At 46.4% G+C, this 27159-nt stretch overlaps 1 protein-coding gene across 1 annotated transcript in view; it reads left to right on the top strand.

The window, feature by feature from the left end:
- Nucleotides 1-27159, top strand: part of Fig4 (FIG4 phosphoinositide 5-phosphatase) — a 92908-nt gene that overhangs the window by 26216 nt on the left and 39533 nt on the right. The window contains exons 9-14 of the mRNA XM_031348426.1: nt 4417-4550; nt 5988-6104; nt 7710-7755; nt 8869-9017; nt 10406-10572; nt 21680-21818. Coding sequence (XP_031204286.1) covers nt 4417-4550; nt 5988-6104; nt 7710-7755; nt 8869-9017; nt 10406-10572; nt 21680-21818 — 752 coding nt within the window. The remainder of the gene's footprint in view (nt 1-4416; nt 4551-5987; nt 6105-7709; nt 7756-8868; nt 9018-10405; nt 10573-21679; nt 21819-27159) is intronic.

Below are 27159 nucleotides of genomic sequence, written 5' to 3'. Positions count from 1 at the left end.
GAGGTGTCTGAGCTGCTGTTCTTTGGTCTTAGCTTCTGCCGCCACTCCTTCCGGGCTTGCCTTGGGTACTTGATCTTTCTGAAGGAAGAGGGTGACTGAGTCTACTAGGCTCCTGATTTCCTTGTGTGAACTGGATCTACGTTAAATTCCTTAGTCCCACACCTTAAGAAGGATGCAGATCAAAGGACTACACCCTCACCTTGATACAGCCCACCTACTTGACAGTCTGTAAGAGCCACAAACCAGTGTGGCAACAGAACCAAAAGGCTTCATTGGTTCAAGAATTGGGTGGACTTGTGAGGGGCCCAGGCAAGGTGGTGTAATTGCCCCTCACCTCTCCATCAGAGTACTGACTAGTCCGTCCAGGGAGTGTGCATAATTGGATGTGCAGGTCAGTAGAGGGCAGTGCCACCCAGTCAATTTTATTTATAACCATAGTACCCAAGTAAGTTAAAAGCACGTCAGCTAGTGGCTGAGAAGACCGTGAAAGCATCAATATACAGGTTTTACTATAATATATATATATATATGCACATAATGCACAGCAGTGGCCAACAATATAGTGTATGTGAGATTATTCTGAGAGCTTGGTTAGCAAATGTTAGCTTAATAAACAAACCAATCAAAGGAGAGGAGGGAGAGAACGAGGCAGCCATGTCCTCTCGGTTTCCATGATCCCCGCAGCTAAGGCCTGGCTTCACAACTGTCTTTACATGTTAATGCCACACATACTTATTCATGAATGCAGAAGTTGTATAGTCACCTCTTGTTCCCTGTCTGCTTCAGGTAATGGAAGTTGGAACTGGATAATCTTTAACTTTCGGTATTGAAAAGTAGCAGTAATGCACACATTTTGAAAATTAAGGTGGAAAACTTTAACGAAAACATTTGTTCATCTGTTGCTAGGCCTGGTGGTGCAGGCCTATCATCTCAGCTATCCAAGGAGCAGAGGCAGAGGGATCACAAGTTTAAGGCCTAGCTATGCTGCAGAGTGAATTTTAGTGTACTTGACAAACTTAGTGAGACCCTGTCCTAAAGTAAAAGGAGGGTGGGGATAGATGTGTCTCAGCGGTAGAGCACTTGTCTACATGTGTAAGGCCTTGGGTTCAGTCCCTGGCATTGTACAAATGGTGGTAAGTGTGAGTGCTCTTCCAGTGTGAATAGCTTATTAGTGTAGAAGCAAATTCCCAGTAAAGCAGTGAATGATGAGCTATTAGTGGAACAAATACCTAACTCTAGATGAGTGGATCTTGTGTGTAATTGAAAAGTTCTTGTAAGTAGAACCCTGAATATCTACAGTGATTGGAATCCTGTGTTAATTATGCACATTAAAAATGCTACTTAATGCCTATAATTGAACTCAGCCTGGTTTGCCTCCCTGCCATCTGCCAGTGCAGTTTGAAATGAGTTTTATAAAAATATTTATTTACAAGGTGGCCAAGCATGTGGAGACAGAAGAGCCAGCTCCAGAGCTCCCTTGCTTGCGAAAGGTGTAGGGTATTTGCAGGTAAAGAGGCTGGGGGGGGTCTAAGGCATGAGGAAGGGTGATTGGAAGTGACCAAGAGTGGACACATTGATGACCTGTACATGTGCAGTTGGATATCCTGGCTCTTCATAGGGTGTGAGTCCATCCGTGTGCTCTGAGTGTGGACTGCAGTCTCCCTGTGTTAGACACTCACCAGTCACTTGTGCAAACCCAAGTACAGAGTCAGGGGTTCCAGCTGAAGTAGGCAGTGCAGTATCTAGGTTGTTGGGAAGAGGGGTCCGTGATTGCCCTCACAGCCCAGTGGTCAAGGCGTCTCCTGTCATAGGAGGAGCCTGCTCAGCCATGCGACCTTTAAGATGGTCGAGAACTAAGGAGCAAGAGGCAGGTGGAGCTGAGGATTGTCTTGTGTGGGCCAGTGTCCTGGAGGTTTTCCACAGAGATCTCTGGCTCTGCCAGGTATGAGGGTTCAGGCAAAGGGGACAGAGTGTGAGCAGGAAGCGGGAGTCATCTCTGCTGCCCCTGCTGCTGCAGCTGGCTCCACCTCAGTCTTCGCCATTGCTGTCTAAGTTGCTCTATGTCACCCTGCACTGAGTCAGGCCAGGCTGGGCCAATGAGCGACCACCTAGCCAGTGAGGAGTGCAGGGGAGCTTGTGGTGGCACTTCAGGAGAGCATTCTCTTCCCAAGTGGCAGAGTGACAGCTCTTATGACAGAAGCTCTCAGATGATGGAGTAGTTCTCACACCTTTATTCCTTCTGGATAGGATCCTCATGTACAGTTTTGGGGTGGGTCAGGGTCTGACAGCAGGTACTTCCTGCTTGGTGTGAGAGCTTGCAAATACCTTATCTACATGTGGGAGGGCTTGGGGTGCTGCTCCTATGTGGCTGATGGCCACAGACTTCTCTACGGGGGTTGGGGGTGGGCGGGGGACTTGGGGGTTGTAGCTATGTGACAGGAGCCAGGGGCCCTTGAGCATGGAAAAACAGTACTGCCATCTATTGTTCCTTGCAGGCTACAGCCACCTGCTGGGTTACCACTGTTTTAAGCCTGAGCTTGACCAGGGACCAGGCTGCCTCTTATAGCTCACCAACCCAACAGTCCTGGTTCTCCACAGGCAGAATTGCAGGATTGTCCCTGGGGTTCTCTCCTGGCTATGGCCAAGCAGAGGGTCATCCAGGTTCTCTGCAGGCTAAACGCGAGGATCAGCAGGGTTCTCTCCTCACCTTTCTGTTCCCACGAGCTTTTTTGCTTTGTGTGTTTACTTTGAATACTCGAGGCCACAAGAGGATTTAAAATTGTAGTTTGATGTTGGTCTGACAATCACCAGAGATCAAACTAGAGAGTAATTAGAGATTAAGCTGCTGTTTCACAGAACAGTAAAGAAAGTCTTTTCATATGTGGCTTTTTAAAAAAAAATGAAGCAATATTTGAGTTTATTAAGACAATGTTTTAATGAAGACTTTTAATGAGCACGGACTAGCACATACTTGGAATGTGTGTGCATCTCTTAGAGCAAGTCATCAGACTAAGGCTTCATTTGTTTGGCTAATGATGAGGCTCGAACCAAGGACCTGTCACATGCCTGGCGAGAGCCCAGCCACTGAGTCCACCTCGGCCCTGTCATCAGCTATTTTGTTAACAGGATAAAGCAGATGTTCTTCTTTTCACTTGGAGGAAGGTCTTGGTGAGTTGTGGTTAAACCATCAAGGAATGTCTGTGGCCGGAGGATAACAGCCAGGCTGTCCGCCTCTCCCACGGCTGCTGTGTGGGGTTGCCCAGAGGGACACTCATGCTTTCCTTTGCCATCTGCCTTGTGAACCCCACCCTCTATGGGCACTCCCTCTCTGGGGCCCACTGATGCACAGGGTGATTCTTAATTCTCTGTTCTTATGTCTTACATAATTTCTCTATTTATTTTATTCAGCTGTGCAAAAAGTGCCCTTGTTTGTTTCCACAATGCTTATTTTCCAGTTGGTGACAATTGGAAAGCAGTCACCATGATTGAAAACAGCATAGGAGTACTTTGATACCAGCAGTAGTGCTATAAGTCTCTTAAGCCTCTGCTAGTTTTTCTTCGTTTTAAGTAAAAGCCCAATGAAGGTAACAGTAATAGCTAATTTTTACTGAAGACTCTGCTGAGAACTTCCAATGCTTTGTTGCATTTAAACCCCATATTACGGATGTGATGGATATATTGCTGTTAGCCGAAGGAAATGTGATAGCCCTGCCCAAGGGTACTGGGTGGCGGCTCAGAGCTGCACAGCAGCATAGGCATAGTTTCCATTAGTGAGAGGCAGTGTGGTAACCTAGGAGCTGCAGGCAGGCAGGCACGCATGCAGGGCAGGGCTCTGGTCCATGCCTGTCCTGCTACCGCACGGTTGCTTTATGGGTTGGATTTGAAAAAGCACTCTGTAGTCCTCTGTATGGGGACTGCTTGCCCGATCACGCTTATTTCTATCTGGCTGCATGGTGGGTTCTCTCCTGGGACGGGATAAGTGAGCGTTGTCACCAGAGTAGGCTGTGGCTGTGCGGGCCAGGCTTGTGTGGAGCATACTGGGGATGCTGCCAGATCCACAGAGAAACCCAACCTCCGTGGCTTTTCAGAGCTGCTGGAAGATACCTTAATTTGAATTTATATTGTTTTCATTTTAGCAAGTTACCATTTTTAAGAATAGATTTATTGATTTTATGTGTGTTATACCTGCATGTGTGTCTGTGCACTGTGTCTATTTAGTGCCCAAAGAGGTCAGAAGAAGGCCTAAGATTCCCCTGGAACTGGAATTATGCATGGTTATGAACCATCCTGTGGGTGCTGCGAAATGAATCTGGGTCTTCTGCAAAAGTAATATATGCTCTTAACCGCCGAGCCAGCTCTCCAGCCCCACACTTAAGACTTGAAATTTAAAGAGTATTTCAAATGTTTTTGATAAAGGAGAGGGAGAAGAGAAAGCACGAAAGGATTTTGAGTGAAGAGCTGGTGGCTGCGGTCACTTACCTGAACCAGTTCCTGCCCCCGGAGCACACCATTGTCTACATCCCCTGGGACATGGCCAAGTACACCAAGAGGTGAGTGAGAGGCAGAGCCTGTCTGAGCCTCCTAGGGGATACAGCTCCTTCAGTGAGGATGTTGTGCTTCCATCACGTGTCAGGCTTTCCCCCTGCATAGTCTGTCACCTCTTCCCTTTTGTTCCTGTTGGGCACCAGTGCTGTCGCCATTTTCTATTTCATTCTCTACTCTCGGGTCATCTCTCTCCTAGATGAGCAAGCAGCAACTGTGGATAGGAAGTCCTAGCTCCTCACTGTGTGCATCAAGCCCTATCAGCTGATTGGTTCTGGAATGCTATAACTTAAACTTGTTCGGGGCTGATGTGTTTGAGAAAGCCTGGTCTTTACCCCTAGAGCTAGTCTCACCCCACTGTTGCCTGTCGCTCACTTCCACTGCCGCCCTGTCCCATGTTTCCTCTCTTAACCGCCAAGATTTGGTTCAAAACTAATCTCATCTAAGGAGCCTTTTCCCACTGAGCTTTGCGCTGTCTTACCAAGTGTACCATGCATCACAGAAGCTCCGGGTTTATTTACTGTCACTGTAAGACTCTGGTGAGCCTTAACTACGGGAGACTCCCTGAGTTGGGGTCAATGCAAAAGCAAGAGGAATTTTATTGTTCCAGCATACTGGGATCTTCCTGTACACGAAGGAGAGAGAGAACGACCTCGCCCAGTGACTTTTTATACAGCTTTCAGAGCAGCAGCCATTAGGCATAATGTGTGACTCTATAATTGGGCAGAACGGTGTGACTTTTAAACTGATTGGTCCTTAGGGAATGAGGTAGCAAGGACTCCCCTTGTCTGTAGGTGGCCACGGGTTGGTTCTGCTCTGCCGAATGTGTCTATGTGGTCTGGGCCTCCCTCACCCCTATGGTCTGAGGAATGTAATTAAGCCTCTCCTTTCCAGAGGCAAGTGCTCCAAGACCTTTCTCTTCCAGGAGGGGAGGGGTCTGGTGGAATTTTCCAAAGCTGAGCTGACCTCTTCATCATCATATTGTTTTGTATGGTGTTGTGTGTTTTTCCCCCTGAATCTTTTATAGAGTTAGTACACCAGGCATGCACACATGTACCCACTTCGTGAAGCATGTTAGTTAAGTAGTTTGAAATGGTAATATTAACTTATGTTTCCATTTTTCTTCCCCTGCTACTGTACTGTGCATAGTCATAACCATTGCCTGGTTATGCAGGGGTTTGACTGACAGCTACTGAGGAGCGAAAGGCTCATAGGAGCGTTGGGTGCCAAGAGTGAGGAATATGCCAGTATTTGATATGTTACTGCTTGTAACTTACTGAGTACACATTATATTTCCAGCTTAATGATTTCCATGTTTCTGTTACATAAACTACAAGATTAAAACAGTTAAGTCCCCGAGCACTGTTACTGTTGATGTTTGCTTTAGATGGAAGAATAAATATGTGTTGACACTAAGTTCTCACTCTCCTGCTTTCCCCTCTCAGTAAGCTGTGTAATGTTCTCGATCGGCTGAATGTGATTGCAGAAAGCGTGGTAAAGAAGACAGGATTCTTTGTAAACCGCCCTGATTCCTACTGCAGTATTTTACGGCCAGATGAAAAGTATGTATGACTCTTAAAATCTTAACGTGAGGGATGGAGAGACACAGCATTTGCTGTTCAATCCCTAGAGCACACACCACAAAGCCAGGGTGTGGCATGTGCTTGCCTTCCCAGCACTGAGGAGGCAGAGGTAGGCAAGTCCCCGGGCACAATGGCTTAGTAGTTAAAGGCACCTTCTACCTAGCCTGGATCCCTGGTCCACCTAGCCTGGATCCCCGGTCCCCATATATTAGGAGAGAAATGACTCCCTCAAGTTGTCCTTTGACCTTTTTATTGGGTACTGTGTGGTACACAAGTGCCCCACCCAACACACCATTACCACATACACAAAAAACACGTAAGTCAAGGTATTCTATGTACAAATATTCTAGGGGTTAGGGAGAGGACTTAGGGAGTGAGCACTTGCCTTATAAGCATGAGGAACTACATGTGAATGGCCAACACCCATGTGAGAACCTAGGCTTGGCTGTGTGTGCCTGCAACTCCATCACAGAGACTCACATTGCACATGCTTGCAGCTCATGAGTGTGCACATGGGTGCACTCACACATACACAGGTGTGCACACGCACACACTCTAAAATAAAATATTATAAGCACAGGAAGTGTGTGCTAACTAGAGGATGGATGGATGGATGGACAGTTCTTGGAACACTCCCTGTGTGCTTGGGAACTCCTGCACTGGTTATGTCCCTTCAGATGGAAGCCACAGGAGTTGTATCATTCACTCTGTAGAAGAAACATTACATACAACTCACAGAGAGTAAGCTTGTCTGTAGTGAATTCATTGTTTGCTGTTTAGTAGACCAGGGAAGCCTTTCTGACTGACAGTGGATACTTTCCTGAAAGTAGAATCTGGCAACATGCCATAGTGACTGCTCACAGCTCCTTTGTTGGCGGCTTCTGAAAAGGATGCATTCCTTACTTATATGTAAAGGAACCAATATCGTGTATTTCCAGCATTTGATTCTCAGTATAGTTAACTACAGTGGTGGAATGAGGAAGTCTGAATGAAACATAGTGTCTGCATTTGCAAGAAGCCTTCTGCTAGAATTGCAGTGTTTGCATTCCAGGGACTCTTAAGGTACAGGGAGCAGAAGAAGCTCTGGAAGGCCTAAGTAGGGAGATGCCTGCAATTGCGCATAGTTACAGAGACTAGAGAAAGACTGGGCTTGAAGGCAAGTCAAGGAAGAACACAAAGAGGGTGCCCGAGAGGGACACAGGCACAGAGAGGGTGCCCAAGAGGGACACGGGCATGGAGAGGGTGCCCGAGAGGGACACGGGCACGGAGAGGGTGCCCGAGACGGACACGGGCAGCTTACGATGCTTCCATCCCAAGCTTTCTTTGAGTATGGTGACTGCCTGTCTCAGTTATTTGCACCTAACAGACAGAGCAGAGCTATCTGATGTCACACAGCTTCCCTTCTATTCCTGTAGCTCTTAGAATCTACAAATACATATTACATAATCCCTGCCCCTTTTAAAAATAGAAAACAGGGTTGGGGTGTGGCTTAGTCATAGTGCATGTGCTCAGGGAGCCCAGGGCTGGGTTTAGTTCCCAGCACTGGATGACAGTGGAATGTAAAACATCTGCTTTTACGCACAGGTGGAATGAACTTGGAGGTCATGTGATTCCCACTGGTCGGCTCCAGGTATGGAGAATATTATACTCATAATGACTGCAACCTGTGTCCATGATGGCTCATGTTTTTGAGGATTTAGGAGTTGGTTTTTGTTTTGCTTTGTTTTGTTTCGTTTGAGACCAGATCTCACTGTGCAGCCCAGGCTAGCCAGACACTCACTCTGTAGATCAGGCTGGCCTTGAACTCACAGAGAACCTACCTGCTTTTGCTTCGCAGGTGCTGGGATTACAGGTGTCTGCCGCCATACCCACCTCACTTTTTGTAATGTTTTCTATTAGCAAATATGAAGATGTATTTGATGCAAAATTATTGATAACTTGGAAAGATTTTTTTAAAAGCTTTCTTGCTAGTGTTTAAATCTTATATAAATATGTATAGCTGATACTATACAGCCTATACATTTTTCTACATATAAATTTTTACTACGGGAAATTAAAAACAAGAATATAGAAATAATAGATTAGATTGGTTTTATAAAACAAGCTAGTGTGCATTCCATTTGTTAGCTGTGCTTTAAGCATGACATAGCTTGTGACAATGATGGGTTTCTGCTCTTTCAAAGGATGCAAGCTTGGTTGGTTCCCAGCACCCATCCTATCCCACCCTTCTGTAGGGTGACACTGCTTCAGGGAAACTAATGCCATCTGTGACCTTTGTGGGCACTAACACATACACACTACACACTCATACACACACACACACACACACACACACACACACACACACCACAGATACATATATACATGCATAGCTTTAACCACTAAATGGTTGGTTTGAATAATGGAGGAGCAATATCAGATAAAAATCCTTATTTGACTAATTAGTAAATATAGAAAATAGTAGATGTTTGCTTTATCTTGTTGAGCCTTCAAAGTAAATTCAAATATAGACTTGGTTTAATGATACTGTCAGAGCAACATTAAGTGAACAGTAAATATAACCTTATATGATTAGCAAATTGATCTTTATCCTTTTAACCTCTGATCTATACCAAAAGTTAGTACTTGTGCAGGATTAGCACCCACAGCTTTCCCTCTGTTACTTGAAGAGAAGAATTTCCGTGTGCTGGGAAGTAACCCAGGCGTCTGAACCTGACCTGAAACCTCCCTGTGCTCTTTGTAGACCGGCGTCCTTCGCACCAACTGCGTGGACTGTTTGGACCGCACCAACACTGCGCAGTTCATGGTGGGCAAGTGTGCCCTGGCGTACCAGCTATATTCCTTAGGGCTGATTGACAAGCCTAACCTGCAGTTCGATACGGATGCGGTGAGGTAATCCTTATCTGCTGCCAGTTGAAAGGCAGCAGTGACAAAAGCAGACTTGACTCTCAAGGGTCTTAGAACTCCTTTCTACTTTCAGCTTCTCAGAGGCTTATGGCAGGATGACAGCATTCAAGTCCCGTCTATTTCTACTACATGTTTATGTATTACTGCCATTGGGTATTGTGTTGTTTGCTTGTATTATCGTTAGCACTGGGCTTTTTTAAAGATAAATTCAAAGTACATAGACAAACTATTAGATTAAATTAAAACCCAAATGGCACTGATAGGTGGCACAGCTCCTGCTACACACATATGCTGAGCTGAAGGAACAGGGCAGGGAAGACAGGGTCTTCACTCGGGATGACTGTTCCTGAGCCGATTACTGCCTCTGTGAAAGCAGAAGGTATAATGGCTTGCATGTCTGCTGGGGTCAGAATGTTCCAGTCACCCTTAGGTCCATGTTGAAATCCTCAACCTCAAAGTGGTGGTATCAGAGGATGGGATCTTTGGGACATGCTTAAATCTAAGGGCCAAATGCCTGTCCCTGGGATTGATGGCATATTAAAAGTGACCAAGGAATGTTTGTGAGCCTTGTCCTCACGTGATAGCAAAGCAAGGTGGCCCCGCCTTTGAATTAAATGGCCTTTGCTAGACAGTGACTGTCGATGTGTTTATCTTAGATGCTGTAGCTCGTAGAACCATGAGAAATAAAGGTTTCTGGGTTATAAGTCACCTTGTCTATGGCACGCCATTACGGTGGCTCAAATAGTACAAGGCACTGTCTGGAACAAGACCATGTGTTTAACAGTGACTCAGAAGGACCAAATGGTGTCATGGGAATCGAGTTATCCTGGCAGACCGTGGACGATAGGAATGCTTCTGACATGGCTAGAGACAGCTTGGTCCAGCTTTAGCAAGTTATGTTTTTGGTGCGTCATTTTCTCATTGGAGTTTTCTGTATGAAACAATACATTTTACATTTACATTCATTTCAAGCTGTTGAAAAATCCACATGAAAGATTCAGAAGAATTCATAACGTTAAAGGCTTTTCCCCAAGTCTGGCCTTCTGGATGGCTTGTACCATCATTTGGGTTAATTTTTCTTGGTAATGGGGACTGTCCCCAGGGCACATGCTCCATCGCTGAGCTCTGCCCATTCCCTCTCTCCATTTTACATTCTGGGACAGAGTCTTACTAACTTATTCGGGCTGCCTTTGAATTCACTCTGAGTTCAGGCAGGCCTGGAACTTGTGATCCTCATGGCTCAGCCTCCATGGTAGCTGGGATTAGGGATACGAGTCAGCAGACCTGGTATCTACTGTGCATTCTCCTTCTGCGTAGGTTATTTGAGGAGCTCTATGAGGACCATGGTGTCTACTGTGCATTCTCCTGCGTAGGTTATTTGAGGAGCTCTATGAGGACCATGGAGACACACTTTCCCTGCAGTATGGAGGCTCTCAGCTGGTTCATCGGGTAAAGACCTACAGAAAGATAGCGCCGTGGACGCAGCACTCCAAGGACATCATGCAGACCCTGTCCCGGTACTACAGCAATGCCTTCTCGGGTGAGTCCCGGCAGTGGGCGCTCCTACCTCTCACATTTCAGCTGGTTTTCTCCTGGTCCCTGCACTCTTCTCTTTTTAGCTCTTTACTTAAATACGGTTTTAATTATTCATAAATTTAAATAAAATGGACTTTGTGACTTAGAAGGTACTCAGAAACTATTTGTTCAATACGTAAGTACATGTTAAGGTGCTTTTGAGACTGGTTTCATATCCCTGGTTGGCTCAGCCTTGCTGAGCGGCAGAGGATGCCCTTGAACTTCTAACCTTCCTGAGTGCTGGGACTGCAGGAGGGCCCGCTATGCCTGATGCAGAGGGTGCTGGGGATTAAACACAGAAGTCTGCGCCTGCTGGGCAAGCAGTCTGCCAACAGTCACTATGCCCACGTTGTGTGTTTTAAAGTAGGGCACTGTCTCCCTCTGCCGTCCAGGGTTGCAGGGTCTATGTCACGGGCGTGGTTGGACATCTAGGCTCTTCCTCCTGTGCCTTTCTTTCTCCTTCACTGTTTCTGAATGTAGACATTGGAAAGCTTTGAATCAGTTTTTTCAAACGGGGGATAACATCTTAGTAGTTATTTATGAATGTCAGCTGGAAGTGAATAATGACATTAGCATTAAATTACTCACCTAATCATACTTTTATGATCTGCAAGTATTAAGTCGTTTGAGTACAGGTTTCCAGTAGCCATTATCCTGCCTCTGTTCAGAAGCCATCGCCAATATATATATATATATATACCATATATCACAGACTGAAGTGATTGTGAGACACATTTCCCTACATAGAGTTCCTCCAGGAAGAGCCCAGTGTTGATCCTATGAGATTTCCTCTCTTGAACAGAAGAGGGACAGAACCTTCAGGGGCTGTGGGAGGAGGTAGAGTTGTTCTCTGGGATGAACTGTTGTGGCTCTCCTGTGCCTCACTCCCACTTCTTCACCTCAAGTGAAGAGAGAGAAAGGCTTCAGAGGACTCTAGGCACTGCCTTGGAGGGATCCCGTGTGTTCACTCTGGATGGTTATACACCAGATCTGCAGCAGAGGGATGGCCAAGGAGAGTGCTGTATGCTGAGAGCTGCCTGCATACATAGAGTAAATCTTACCAAACAGGAGTGTTTAATGGAACCAGATGGAGCCTTCAGGAAACAGGCTGTCAGTATTGTTGGCCTGGGTTGGCCTGGGCCCTAGCTAGGGAGGACCAAGAGGCCCTGACCGCCAAGGATCCGGAGTTAGAACTGGAAGCCTTCTCTCAAGTAAAAAGCTGCATGTGCTCATATCAAGGGAGTCACAAGAGAATCTGGAGGGATAGGAGCCTGAGAAACATCCCTAGGCATCAACATTTATTTTCAACGTTTACGAGGCCCAGAGCAAATGGAAGTGAGTTAGCTATGGCTATGTTTGTCTGCAGTAAAGAAACATGGCAAAGTGAAGCAGCAGACTATAATGTCCACAGCTTTTGTGGGTCAGTGGCCCAGGCACAGCTGGGGCTGCGGGTGAGGTTTCCTGCTTAGAGTCTGAAGGCTGCAATCTCATTTGAAATACTAGCTAGGGAAGGAACCGCCTCCAAGCCCATGTGTTTGTTGACAGCATCTAAATGCAGGACACTTGCTGCTTCACACATGGCTATGGAAAGAGCCTGTTAGTGAGACTGCTGGCAGGATAGTCTCCCATAGACCACTTAATCTTGAGAATGACATCCTATTGCATGCCAGTGCCCACTGATCAGAAGCAAACCACAGCTTTGCTTGACCTGCTAGCACAACCAGCAGACACTGTCTTTCAGTTGTCTTTCAGGATGCCTGAAGTCTAACAGTGACAGCAGGGCAGTTCCCACTGAAAGCCGAGGACGAGATCCACCCTTCTTCTGTGTGCTGGTGGCTGGCAGGCCTTGGTGTCTGTTGACTGGTGCAGGGGTTCTCCTTTAACCTCTACCTCCAGCCTCCTCACACGCTTTATTCCTGTGTTGAGGTCAGTCTTTGGGGCGTTCTCTGCCGTGTGTCCCTTTCCTTTTCTTATGGGGACACCAATAGCCTTACTGGATCAAGAGCCTGCTGTACCCCAGTGTGATCGCATCTTAATTTGATTATATCTACAAAGATGTTATTTCTGAGCATGATCACGTTCCCTGGCATTGTGGGGTTCAGGCTTCCATATCCCTGTGGAGACAGAAGACTGCACGTGTAAGCAGCAGGGGCACACTCCTGGGTGTGGGCCTCCATGACGAAGGTTAAGGACCGCTCTTCGAGAGGCAGCGCCCGTCCACCCTGCTGCCCCTCTCCTGTCTCATTGCCCTTCGGTGGGGATCCTGATTGACACTTCAGGACCAAGGCTGCTTAGCAGGACTAGAAGACAGAAATGAATGTCACTGTGTAGACGATTTAGAAAGAAAGGCACAGTTTAGAGGGCAAGGCTGGTGCCAGAGATCAGTGTGTGCAGATAGAACAGTTCAGCCAAGTTATGCAAACTGAAGGGTGAGATGTTATGAAAGGCTCTATGAGTAACGCGGCTGTAACACATCTTTATTTTAAGAAGCCTGGTGTCACTGGGGCGTGCACCTTATATTGTCATAACTGAGGATTACATAATGCTGAATGTAGAATCATCTTCCTTCAGTCAGTCCTATGTGACGCCTCTGGGCTGAGCAGGAAGGTACTGAGGATTAAGACACTGAAGTACTGAGATTAAATAATTGGGAATTTGGCCTTGTTTGTATAGACAGATGGTTGCTGTGTGAACCACTCTTTGGACCTCTTTTTAGACCCATTTTAAAAACAGTTCTTAAAGCTAGACACTGTTATTCAGGCTGGTGGGCCCAGTTGGGAAGCTGAGGTAGAAAGACAGTCGAACCTATGAGTTTGAATGCAGCCTGGGAAAAATAGCATGGTCTATCTCAAAATACACACATGCACATGCCTGCATGCACATGCAACAGTTCTTGAGGCTTCACATGTCACTGTGCTCAGGGATTTGTCTCTAGAGAGCATCTGCTGGGTTCTAGCCTGACAAGTTTCCCAGGCATGTGGAGGATGCCATACTGGAAAAGCACAGTTACCTAGGCATGTCCCTTAGATGCCAGGAGGAGCTGTTAATTCCCTGTGAAACTGTCTCCCCCGGCCCCCTTTTTAATATTTAAATTTTGCTAAGTTTGCATTATCTTGCTTCAGCATCTTGATTTCAAATCCTATTATAAGGGGAAAAACAGACCGCCTGCTGTATTTAATAATAGAACACACACACACACACACACACACACACACGCTTGTGTGTGTGCACAAACATGCACACACGCACACATGCATACACACATACACAAAATGCATATATATAACTTAAATGTAGTAAATGCATAGAAGTGGACCATATTCTCTTCAAACATATTTCAAAAAGTAAAATGCATGCTCAGCAAGTGAAAACTGCCGTGCTCACCCATAGGGAGAGGTGATCACAAAGGCAGTACTGAGCTGATTTCCCAGTGCCAGGAGGCACTCTTCTGCTACCCATCATTTTCCCTTTCTGACTTATTTCTGAAAGGGAACCTGCAGGGGAATGCATGGAGAACACTTCCGCTTATCACAGAGAGTGAGATGACCTTCTGAGGTCATCGTCATGACAACAGAGTTTAGGAAGTAAACCCTATTCACCTATAACAGAAAACACAATTGCAAAAATGTCCTCGTAGCATCTGGAAAACCATTGATAACTGATAAAGCCAAGTCTCTCCACCCCTTGTGCCACCAGCAGTTAGACATGACAGAGGAAGCTCTAAGTTGTCTCTCAGTTCAGGTGGGAAGGAACACACTGCAGACAGTGTGGCAGTCTTATGACACTATTCCCTAGCACAGCCTTTCGCCAGCTCCCTAGAATGGCTGCTCCTCCCTGACGCTGAGCCCCAGCCACTAACATTGGCTCACAGTTCATCAAGAACATCAAAGTCATGGAAGCGAACATCTCTTCCCTGCCAAGGGCGGGAACCATGGAAATCTGCACAGAGCCTGCCTTCCTTTGGGTCTCTGCCCTCTGCTCTGTTCCGAGCTGCAACCTGCTCTTGCATTCCTATAATATACCCTTGTTGTTGCTCACAGTCCCTCTCTGTCTTCTGCATCCCTTCTGTTAACGAGAGCCTGGGAATGTTTTCCATCCAGCCTCCGGTCTCTCTCTAACCCCACATCTCCCTCCTGCTTCAGCCCCAGCTCTCTGCCTGCCTGAGCGGACTCTCTTGTACTAATGTCTGCATTGCTGGAAGTCTCCATGTTGCCATATTCCTCGGTTCCTTCTCTGTCTCTCTTACCCATTCAACTTTGGTCTAGGCCCACACTTCCTCTTTCCCACAACCCCTGCACTATCTCGCCCAGAACCTGGATGGCTGCTTTATTTCTAAACCTTCATCCTCTCTTCTCCTTCTGTACTTTTACTCTCAGGGCATCCACATATAATAATCAGACACATGTGCATGCTTACCTCAGGCTCCTGTTGACTAACCACGGCATTATTCCACGTGTGTTCTCTACTGAGAAAGCCGAAATGAAAGTAAGGTCAGCACGTCGTCAGTTAACCGGCCAGACGCACCGGCCTCCTGGCCTCCTGACTTTCCTGCAGGACGCACCGGCCTCCCGGCCTCCCGGCCTTCCGGCCTTCGGGCTTCTCCCGGCTTTCCTGCGGGACTCACCGGCCTCCCGGCCTCCTGGCCTTCCGGCTCTCCTGCAGGACGCACCAGCCTCCCGGCCTCACGGCCTTCAGGCTTCTCCTGGCTTTCCTATGGGAAGCACCGGCCTCCTGGCCTTCGGGCTTTTCCCAGCTTTCCTGTGGGAAGCACCGGCCTCCTGGCCTCCCGGCTGGTGGCAGAATTCCACGCAGCTGTTCTCATGGGCAGCTGGCTCTGACTCCAGAGGTGACTTGTGACTTCTCCTGTCTTATAGCCCTCATTGGTACACCGAATCCATTTTGTCCTTCAGAATACTATATGATCCCCCCTGACTTTCTCTTCTGCCTCTAAAGGATTCACATAACTACAGATAATTCAGAATAATTTCCCTGTTATCTTGAAGTCGTTATGAGCAATTCAGTTATATTTGCAAAATACCTTTTACAATGCAGTGTAAAACATTCTTAGATGAGACACTAGGGAGCAGAGGTCCAGATTACCCTCTTCCTACCATGTTTCTCTAGTATATGAGTCTCAGAGGAACCATGCAGAGCGAGGGGTGCTGTAATCGCAGCACTTGGGACGCTAAGGCAGAATGGTCTTGAGGTCAAGGCCAGTTTGGACTCCACAGCAAGTTTAAAGCCAGCGTAAGCTACACAGTGAGACCCTAACTCACAGAACAAAGGCTAGAGGTTTGGTTTGTTGGTAGAGCCCTTGCCCAGCATGTGTAAGGCCCTGGATTTGACTCCCAAACAACACATATACCCAGACACACACACACACACACACACACACACTCCCCTCAAACTTACCGTTTCTGAGCCAGAAACTCTTAATTATCTTTAACCTTTTTCTCCACTCATTTTTTCCACCTCATACCTAAGAACCATCCTTGAATCCTTCAGGTTCCTTATCAGCGATCTTACCCACAGTCTCCTGTGTTAGCAAATCTTGTTGACTCTGTGTCCTAAACACAAATGGAATCTTTCTGTTATTTCCTCCCCCCACCTCCCATCTTCTCTCTCCTACCCTCCCCTCCTCTGCCCTCCCTTCCCCACCTTTCACAGTGGGGTCAGACCCAGGGCTTTTACATGCCAAATAAGTGTTTTGTTACTGAGCTGTCCCCTGAGCCCTCTCCACAGCAGACAGTTTGTACAGCAGCACTCTCAGTAGCCGCGTCGTGGCTCTTACTCATCACTAAGTCTACTATCTCAGCTGCTGTTCGTAGGCAGGGTGGCTTATTTATTTTCCCCAGAGGAATTGCTTATGCTGAGGATTTTTTTTATTGATTCTTTTTGAATTTCACATCATGTACCTTAATCCCACTCACCTTCTCATCCCTTTATATCTGCCCTGTGCCCTTACACCCGCCCCCAAAAGAGAACAAAAAATAAACATTAAAAAAAATAAATAAAAACAAAACAAAAAAGAAAGAAAGATCTTTCTGTGGACAATGTAGACAGTGTGTCATACAACATACCATTTGCCCAAACATCTTTACTTTGAAAGGTTCATTGCCATGAGCCAGTGGTCTGGTTCAGGCTTCTGGCTTCTGCTACAGTGTCAATACTGGGTCCTCATTGGGACTCCGCTAGGATCTCCTGTAGTTGCCCTGCTTCATAGGGACCTGCGGCTTTGTTCTGTAGGACCTGCCCCTTCATGTGCTCAGCAGTTCATAGGTGGGGTAAATGTTGGGGGAGGGCCAGCTCAAAGCCCTCAATCTGGCCTTGGGTGGCAGCTGTCCTGCACCTGAGCCAGCTCTCACCTGCTCATGTTGTCAGGGCCAGTTCTTCAGCACTGTCCTGGCCAGGGATGGGGGGCAGCTCTCCTGAGTGCTGCTGCTGGGGAGGGGTGGGGCTAGCTCTCCCATGCTCACATGACCAGGGCCAGCTTTCCTGCACAGACAGCTCTGCATAGCCCTTAGATATCAACATGACACCCCAGGCCAGGGGACACAGACCCCCACTACTGCACGGCTGTGGACCTAGACATGGGCCTCCATGTTGGCACAGGCCGGGACATCACCATGGCCTCAGGTGGCAGTGTAGACTACTCAGGCCTCCAGTTCTGCCCCTCTTCATAGTGCACACACTATTCCACTTCCCTTCCCTCCCATCTCTCCACCACACACCAAGTGTTGTTGTACTCACCCATGTCACATGGTGGCACGTGTGCCTCTCAGCCAGCGTGACTTATATGTTATAAAGTTAAGTCAGGACAGGAGGCAGCTACCCACACAGACCCAGATTCAGGGCTCTGAGCTGGTGCACTCCAACATCTACCCCATCTAGGAACTGCTGGAGCCTGTGAAGGGGCGTATCCTGCAGATCCAAAGCTGCAGGGTCCTTATGACACCTGGCAACAGCAGGGTATCTTAGAGGAGTCCCAGTGAAATTCTACTATTGATAGTGTAGCAGAAGCCAGCGGCCTTGAACCACACCAATGACTCACTGCAATGAGTGCAGTAAAGTTGTATGGACAAAACGGTGTGCTGTGTGACACACTGTGATATACCACAGCGTTCATAGCAAGAGTTGTTTTGTTTTTTCATGTTCTTTTGTTGGGTGGTCGGTCACAAGGGTAGAGGGCAGATAGGAAGGGACAGAAAGATGAGTGGAACTGGGGTGCATGACATGAAATTCACAGTCAATAAAATGTTTAAAAAATTAAAAATAATGAAAAAATAAAGTTAAATCATTCTTATCACTCTTCTCTTCAAAACAAACAAAAACGAAGACACTTCCTGGGGTTTCCATTACTTTTAAAATCAAATTTCTCCCTATGACCTAGGAACATGAGCTGCGGCTCCATCTGTCTGTAATCCTTGGCTCTTTCCAGTGCCACCACCCTGCCGCTTCCCTGGGCTCCACCCTGTTCTGGTTTGGGGCAGCTTGGTTCCCTTCAGGTCTTTGCAGTTAGGTTTGTAGACCACAACCTTCTCCTTTCTCTAACTACCCACCCTGTCCCTGGCTCCTCCCATCTCACACACACACACACACACACACACAAGGAAACACCAGCTTCTTACTAAATTATAAAACTCCAACAGCCAGGTTCTTATTAACCTTGTATCTACAGCAAAGAACATGGGAGGTTCTAGAATGATTGATTTGTTTTCAATTAAACATATTATGTGTCAATTTTAGAAAGTACAGAGGGTCTCACAAAGAAATAATCCCCACCCCCAGAGATTGCAGTTGCTCATGCTCAGGCAAACGTGATTGTACTTCTGTTGCCCACGTGACTTACAGTCTGCTCTTGCCCTTTTCGATGATGTGAATAAGCTTTATGATGCTAACTGTTGTTCCACAACATGATTGCTTAGTAACATTGTGGTGCTCTATCCTTTAGATGTGCTATTATTTAATTATCTTTATTGTGTGTCTGGGATGCGCCAGAGCAAATGTCTTTGAGCACAGCTAGTCTCTTACCTTTGCTTGGGTGAAGTATAGAAGCATATTTCTAAGGCAGAGGTAGAAATACCTTTGAGGGTCTTAATGCAGTAGTCTCACCACTGACAAAATGCCTGACCGAAGCCCATCTCTTTGTATGGTGTGTCCATGTTTGTTTGGCCCTCTGTGCTTCAGCAATGTACCACTGTAGTGGAGGTGCACTTTCCCGTCTAAGCAGAGGAGGGGACAGGAAGGGGACAGGCAGGATAGTTCCCAAGAACATGTCCCCAGAGACCTGCTCCTACAAATAAGCCCACTGCCTGTTTTTTACCACCACAAGTGGTGCCGTAGTCTTTGGAAGCCCTCACAGACAAACTCAGGTATGCTGCACTAATCTAGGAGCCTCTCAGTCCAGTCAGGTTGACAGTCAAGGTTATCCACAGGCACGCTGTCTGTCGTAGTTTCAGTTTCATTGCTGTGAAGAGACAACGTGACCACAGCAACTCCTACAAAGAAAAACATTTAATTGGGGCTGGCTTACAGTTTCGGAGGTTCCATTATCGTCATGGTGGGAAGCATGGCGACACGCAGGCAGACATGGTGCTGGAGAAGGAGCTGAAAGTTCTCCATCTTGTTCTGCAGGCAGCAAAAGGGGGCCATTCCTGTTCTACCCAGCACAGATGGATTTCCTCAGAAAGGATTGGTCAGCTAATGTTCCTCTCAGCAGAGTCTGAGAACACTCAGCTTGCAGGTCCTACCACTCTGGTAGAAGTGGTTTAGTCCACACTTTGTGGATAAATAGCAAAGCTGGATTTTTATATGTTCATTGGTTCTGCCTCTGTCCTTCAGTGTTACTGTGCTTGCTCCCACTACGTGTTGATCTGGGCCATTCTTAGATTTCACTAGTATTTGTTTCGTTAAGTGGTACAAGATGGACATCTAATTTCTTTCTTTTTTCTCCCTAACAGTTCAAAATACTATTTATGAAACTGATAAGTATTATTTATGTTACTGGCAAAAGAGGCTACTCATCACAAACTTAATACTAGAATAACAGATAATTTAGTTCCAAATATTTTGGGGGGGAATTAATTTAAAATTATTATATCCAGTCCTGTGTCATTTAAATATAATTAATAATGAAACTTGTTAGTTCATAGTGGCATTTGAATAGCTCATAGGTGCTCTGCTTTTAAAGCATAATTTTAAAGCAGGAACTCACTTGTTCTCATAGTGGCACTCTACTGAGGACCCACCTCTGTGGCTCACTTGACCATAACCAAATGCTACCACATTTGGCAGAGGCAAGACAGGTCTCTGAACTCAAGGGCAAAATGGTCTACATAGTGAGTTCCAGGACAGCAGAGTGACATAGTGAGACTCTGTCTCAAAAAAGCCAGGAAAGAAAAAAAGTCTTGGGCTGGAGAGATGGCTCAGAGCACTGCCTGCTCTTCCGAGGTCCTGAGTTCAATGCCCAGCAACTCCACGGCAGTGCACAGCTGTCTAAAGCTGTAGCTCTGTGAGACCCGATGCCCTCTTCTGGTGTGCAGATGGATGTGCAGACAAAACACTCATAAACATAAAACAAATAAATCATAAGAAAAAAGTATAACAACAGCAACGACAAGAAGTGCCCAGCCAGTGCTCAATCTTGTAGGGTGGCCTTGCAGCCCAAGCTCAGGTGACTGTGCCACCATAGAGACACTTTCTGTTGTGACAGCAGCAGTGGCAGCTTCAGGACCTCCCAGTGGTCTGTGAAGGATCACCCATGAGCAGGAGGTGCGTCTGTGACCTCCTCTGTGTTTAAAAGGTGAGAGGAACTCATTGAAAACATGGCTGGGAGACGGAAAGCTGCTTTAGGTGACATTAAGCTATTCTGGGGCACTGTATGAAATGAATTATCAAGTGCCATAAGTCTCTTCAAGAAGCACAGAGAATACAGTTACTACACGAACAGCGTGTTCACTTCAGTGCTGTGTGCTGAGGCAAAAATTGGGGTGGTGCTGCTGCCTGTGTCAGGTAACATGTGTTTTCCCTTAGCAAATCGGTAGACGGCCCTGACACTCAGCATACAAACACATCCCTTTTGTATAGTACTTTTAGACTGGAAGGTAAGTGATGTTTAACGGAATGCTTCCTGATAGAGTATTAATCATAGGGGTACATATTTGACATTTCGTTTGCTTTTGCAAAAATGATAAGATATATCAATACTGATTTCAGGTATATATATATATATATTCACTGTAGCTCTTAGAAGAAAATACTATGAATCTCTGAAAAACTTGAGTACTGAGGCCTTCCGGACCAGAATGGCAAGAAGGAAATGAGAGGGAAGGATAAAGGGAGCCGGGAGCAGAAGGTGCAGATCAGAAAGGATGGGTGGGCGGGAAGAGACTTTCAGTGTGCTTGTTTACTGCCAAGCATAACGAGGAAAAGGACGTAGGACACGTGCCAGTCAGGTTTGTCACTTGATAGCATGGTGTGGGAGGATCGTGTTGAGGTGGCTGAAGAGTGGGGTGCGGCTGCTGTTCACGTGCGGCTGCTGTCTTCATTGTCGCGGAGGAGGCTGGGCTTGCTGCTGGAGACAGCACTTCTGCTGAAGGAAGGGCAGGCATTCGCAGTGCAGCAGTACGAGTGAACAGCTGACTTGGGCGAGGTCACACCACACAGCAGGATTTCTGTAGGAATTGGATCATTTTTCCCCCATAGCCCTGTTTGTTTTTAGGTAAAGTTTACTTGAGCTAAGTTAATAAATCCCGAGGGTAGGTTTTTATTTTAAAAATAAAACCACTATAAATATTGTGTGATTTTTTTTTAAGCTAATATTTAAGAAGTGGTCTCTATCCCCTGTCCCCTGTGCCATGAGAGGGAAGTATCATTCAGAAGCAAGGCTTTTAGTCTCCTCAGAACATGCATGACTGGGTTTGTGTATGTGTGTATGAAATTTGAAATATAATTGTGTCTTCCCTAGAGATCTGTTCTGAGAAGCTACAGTTGGGTCTGTGTCACCTGAGATATCCTCCTGGGCAGGCCGTATCAGTAATGGGTTTCCTGAAATCTATATTTTTGCTTTTTAGATGCTGATAGACAAGATTCCATCAACCTGTTCTTGGGTGTTTTCCACCCCACAGAAGGGAAACCTCATCTCTGGGAACTCCCCACCGACTTTTACCTGCATCACAAGAACACCATGAGCCTTCTACCCCCCAGGAGGAGGTGAGTGTGCAGTCTCCCTGAAGGAGGTGAGTGTGTGGTCTCCCTGGTCTGCCGCTGTCTTGAGTAACTGTTGTATGATGTGTGTCTTAGCATGTGTGCTGTGGCTTTGGGCTTGGTGATTTCTGGCAAATCATGACTGCTAGCTGGTTGTTCTGCATGGTCCCTGAAATCCAGATACATCTCCCGGATGTGTCTGGGTGTGGGATGTGATGCAGAGCCCCTAAAGCAAGCCAGCAACTTCATTCTTGAATGTTTCCTACAAATGAGAAAGAAATCCAAGACTCAAAGAGCCCACCTTGGAGTGTGGTGCTTGCTCTGTTACACTGAAGTCGCAAAATGTTTTCCAGTGTTCTTTCTTCCAACATAAATAGCTCTGGGTTAATAGTCCAAGCAGGAACCTAAAGCAGTGACTATTGGCAGATACCTACGCCTGCCAATCTGGCCTTGTGGAGGCGTTCACCAGTGCAGGCCATTTAGCTATTGTTAAATCAGTGATGATACTTTCAAAAGCTGTGCGTGCAGGTTCTTGCCTTTAGTCTTAGCACTAAGATGGCTAAGGTGGTGGGATTGCTGCAGGTTTAGGCCAGTCTAGCCTCCATATTGTGTGTGCGTGTGTGTGTATGTGTGTGCATGTGCGTGTGTATGTGTGTATTGTGTGCATGTGTGTGTGTGTCTGCGTGTGTGTGTGTGTGTGTGTGTGTGTGTTAACCCTTAGGCCATAAGATCTCTCTGAAAAGAATAGTCTCCCCAGAGCAGCTTATATGGTGTCAGGAAATGTGAGCTTACACGTTGTGTGAATTTGAGTTGGAGTGTCTATATGTGTGTGGTGTTAGACATTTCTGTGACCTCTCTGACCCTCATTTCCTCATGTACAAGATGCGAATGGCTGGGCGCACACCCCACAGAGTCCTCATGAGAGCTTAGCTACCAGACTCCTTCGTGTTTTAAGTGAGGAGTTCTGTGCTGAAATGATAAGTTGTGCCTCTTGAGCAACATGTAGGAAGTTGGAACATGGCTTGTTTTCCCTGAAAGCACATAGTGACATCAGACCTCCCATAGTGCTTTCTTCTCACAGCCTCTGGTAGATGCAGCAAAGTTGTTGTAACAGTACTCTGAATTATTGCCAGCCTGTGCTCATTGTGAGCGCAGACCACAGACAATCCAAACTCTAGTGTGGTTGGAAGTGTCTGTGCTGCTGCAGGAAGACTTAAAATGTTGGCAAGCCTCAGGCTTCACACTTTTGTTCATTGGCTCATATTAGAATAAATACCTTAATTCATGATTTTCTCTATAAATGAAGCTCTGTCCATTTTAAAATTATAATTATTGTTAATAAATGATTATTTACTACCAATCTTATTGACAAAAACTTTGAATTAATAATGTTTTATGAAGTGTGTATAAACACTTGCACTTAGCTTTGCTGGTAACTGACCAGAGGTCAATATGGTTGTTTTCTGAAATGAAGCCTTACCCAATCCTGAAACAGTTAATGTACTACGTGGAAATAGCCAGCACTCTGCTCTCTGCTGCAGGAACAGCCTAGGCCTAGGTCTAGCGTTTACAGCTATAAAGCTGCTTGCTTGCTTGCTTACCTTTGGCTGCATAATCAAAGCAGGCGGTTTTGGGGGCCTATGTGCAGGAACAAAAGGAAGCTAGTGTTGTAGCCCATATCCTCAAGTAGGGACCCGAGGTTCAGCAAGAGGACTTACAACACAGTAGTTTCTGAGCCAGAGAACAGTTTTGTGGAGGCAGACGATGGGGCTCCAGCAGTTACTCTGCGGCACTTGTTTACCCTCTGCGGTATCAGATGGAGCCTGTTTGATTTAAATCACCAGTCGACACTGGTCGGAAGCAGAGCCTGTAACTTTAAGATGTGGTTCGTGTTTGGGTTGGGATATTTTAGTGTCACCCTGCTGTATAGGTTATTTTGATGACTGTTAAGTTGGGATAATTCCCAGCATCAATGAACAGTTAAACCAGAGGCAGCATCAGACGAGAGTGTGGGGCTCAGCCTAGCTCCCACAGTGCTGAGGTGGACTCTTGAGACCAGGCATGGATCTGGCTACTTACCCTGAGACCCTGTCTTTCCAGCAGTGGAGAGGAGATGGCACTCCTTTCCTTACTCTCTCACTTATTACATCCTGCCTTTTATCCTCCCAGTCTCTCTCATCTCCCCTCTCCTCCAGATGCTTTCCTCCTCTACTTCCCTTCCTGAAAGGGCAGGCCTCCCAGGGATCTCCACTGAACATGGCATAGCAAATTACAATAAGCCTAGGCCCCTGGCCTCATTAAAGCCAGACGAGGCACCCCAGCAGGAGAAAAAGAGTCCCAGGAACAGGCCAAAGGGTCAGAGACACCTCTACTCCCATGTTAGAAGTCCTACACGAAGACAAAGTTACACAACCATTACACGTATGTAGAGGACCTAGTAGGTCAGACCATACAGATTTCAGTCTTTTGAGGCCCTCTGATCCTTGCTTGCTTAGTTAATTCTGTGGGCCATGTTCTTCTGGGGTTCTTGACCCCTCTAGCTCCTACAGTCCTTCCTCCCAGGCAGTGTCATGTGTGGACTCCCTCTCATGGTATGGGTCTCAAGTTGGACCAGTCATTGGCACATTTCTCTGCCACCTTTACCTCAGCACATCTTTCAAGCAAGACCAATTGTAGGTTGAAGGTTTTGTGGCTGGATTGGTGTCGCAGCCCCTCCAATGGAAGCTGTTACAGGAGATGGGCATAACGCATATGTGAGAAATACAGATGTGAAGGAAGCGGGCCCTGGTACACCTCCTGGTAGTTGACCCCCAAGTCACCCTTCACAGTCAACTGCTCTGACTCTCTGCTTCCTCATCTGGAACACTGCGCTCCCTGGGCATCAGATGAGACCTTTCAAAGCCTTAGCACACAGTGAGTCCTGCTGAGACCTTTCAAAGCCTTAGCACACAGTGAGTCCTGCTGGAGTTTGTGCTCTTCTTCTCTAAGGAAATATTTCCTACTTTTAAGTGTTTACTAAAAATCATACAGGATGTCCATAAAATCTGGAAACTTGGGCACTGTTTCAACATTTATATGATGCAATAGTGATCACTTGATTATGTATTCATCTGTGTTTTCAAACTTGGTGGCTATCCTGTTCTTACACCGTGTTTACCAATGATGTAATGTTTTTACTGCTAACGGGGAGGGACATAGAGCCCACTCCAGTAATTATCTCTGTTACTCTGAACCCCATATGTGTTGAAGTGCTCAAACCATTTGGTGAACCTTTGCTCAAAGCCTGGTCAATAGGTCATATATGACCGCAGATGCCAGTGAAGTGTTTATATAATCCGCCAGCCTGTTTTTAGATATTACACATTAATTATTTCATTTCTTTTTAGAGCTGGGAGATTTTCTGGCCCTGCTCACAGTCTGGTATGTGAGTTTTCTGTCAATCCAGAGTTGCCATCTTTCCTTTGTTTGGCAAGCCTAGGTTTGTGCCCACAATGTGCCCCTGCAAGGAGCTGATTGTTGACGCCATCACTTACACAGTTGTTTCTCGCATTGAGCAGAGATCTGCTCCACTGAAATCTTAAATGCTGACCCTCCTCAGCCCACCATGCCCTGTGCATTCCAGTTGATATTAAAGTCTACCCTAAGCTTGTGGCCATGTCTGCGGTAGTGGTAACAGCTTGGCTTGTATTTTGCCAGTGATTGTGAGACCACTGGGACCACCATTCCGTGTCTGCAATCTCTGCTCACCATTAAGTGTAAGACTACTTACTTCCGGTAGCTGTTCTCAGCATTGCTCCCTATCCGCTAGAAGCTCACATCCTTAACTACATCACACGGCCAGCCATATGGTCACCATTCTGGTCATGCAATAGTATACACTTTGCTGGCTTTCTCAAGAAAGAAAAAGTCATGTAAGGGCATCCTTTTTATTAGCTAAATACTCTTATCATATTAAGAAGTCTATATAATACTTCTTCAGATTTAATCAGCTGGCCACCTTCATCTCATCTTGGATGAAGAATGCTATGTAAAAGCTGTGGTATGCCATCTTACAGCTCCATCCGTCTAACACTGTGTGGGACTTCCTGGTTGGGATCGCTTAGCAGTTGTCAGTGTTAGGGATGCTCTTGCCCTGTCCATGGTTCTCGGCCTTGTTCACAGACCTTGGCTTCTTTGTCCATGATCATATGTCTTGTTTCTAGGAAGTCTCCAGTAGCTAGGAGAGTTAGAGATGATCCATCTTAAATTTCCCTTTGATGGAAGTAACCCAGTGGAATTCAGCACTTTCAATGTTAGGGACTGAAAAGAAAAGAATGATGTATGGGGTATTGTACAAAAGGAAGAAATTCTCCAGCACCCAGTTTTCTGTCCTGTAACCCCTAGCCCCAAGGCAGTTTCACGCCCCATACAGACAGCTTCTCTGTGAGCAGATGCGCCGGGGGCAGATGGAGGTGTAAGATTGTCCTTGCTTGGCTCCCTCATCCTCTCTGTCTCAGTCCATCCTCTCCAGTACTTGTCTTTCTCATGGGCTTCTTTATTTCTGAGACATACTCAGGACTTAGGTTTTTCCAAAAACATTCTTAAAATCATTTTATATTACTTAAGGAAATGCACTCTAATAATATGGTTTTAAAACCTGTGGCCTGGTCTCAATTCACTGAGACAAAGTTATTTCTTAATTCTAGTTGTTCGTTTGTCCTAGTTAACTTTTCTGTCACTGTAAAGAGACATTATGACCAAGGCAACATATAAAATAAAGTAAAGCATTTAATTGGGGGCTTACCATTTCAGAAAGTGAGTCTATGACCATCATGACAGAGAGCATGGCGGCAGGCAGACAGGAAGAGCAGTGGAGAGTACCTGAGAGCTTATATCCTGATTCCTAGCAGGAGGCGGGGGTGGGGGGTTGGGAAGGGAGAAGGAAGGAGGGAGGGGTAGAGAGAGAAGAGCGGGGAGACTGGGCCTGTCCTGGGCTTTTGAAACCTCAAAGCTGTCCCACAGTGACACACCTCCTCCTACAAGGCCACTTGTAATGTTTCCTAAATCAGTTCACCAACCGGAAACCAAGCGTTCAAATATGTGAGCCTATGGGGACCATTCCCATGCAAACCACCTCATCCGCATAGTGTGTTCTACATGGAAACTCATTCTTTAGACAATGCTTGCTTCCTTTTCCTAAGCATGCAGATTGGAAGCGAGACAATTCTAGACTGTCTGATACGTCTCTACTGTCTTCCTTTGCCTGCATTAGGTCATTAGAGAGAAGATACTCATACTCTGCCTCATGTGCACGTGTGCCCATCACACCTCGGCCTCATGTGCACGTGTGCCCATCACACCTCGGCCT

The sequence above is a fragment of the Mastomys coucha genome, unplaced genomic scaffold (genome assembly GCF_008632895.1).
Source record: "Mastomys coucha isolate ucsf_1 unplaced genomic scaffold, UCSF_Mcou_1 pScaffold3, whole genome shotgun sequence".
Taxonomy (NCBI): domain Eukaryota; kingdom Metazoa; phylum Chordata; class Mammalia; order Rodentia; family Muridae; genus Mastomys; species Mastomys coucha.
This window is presented reverse-complemented; position numbering and strand designations above follow the sequence as displayed.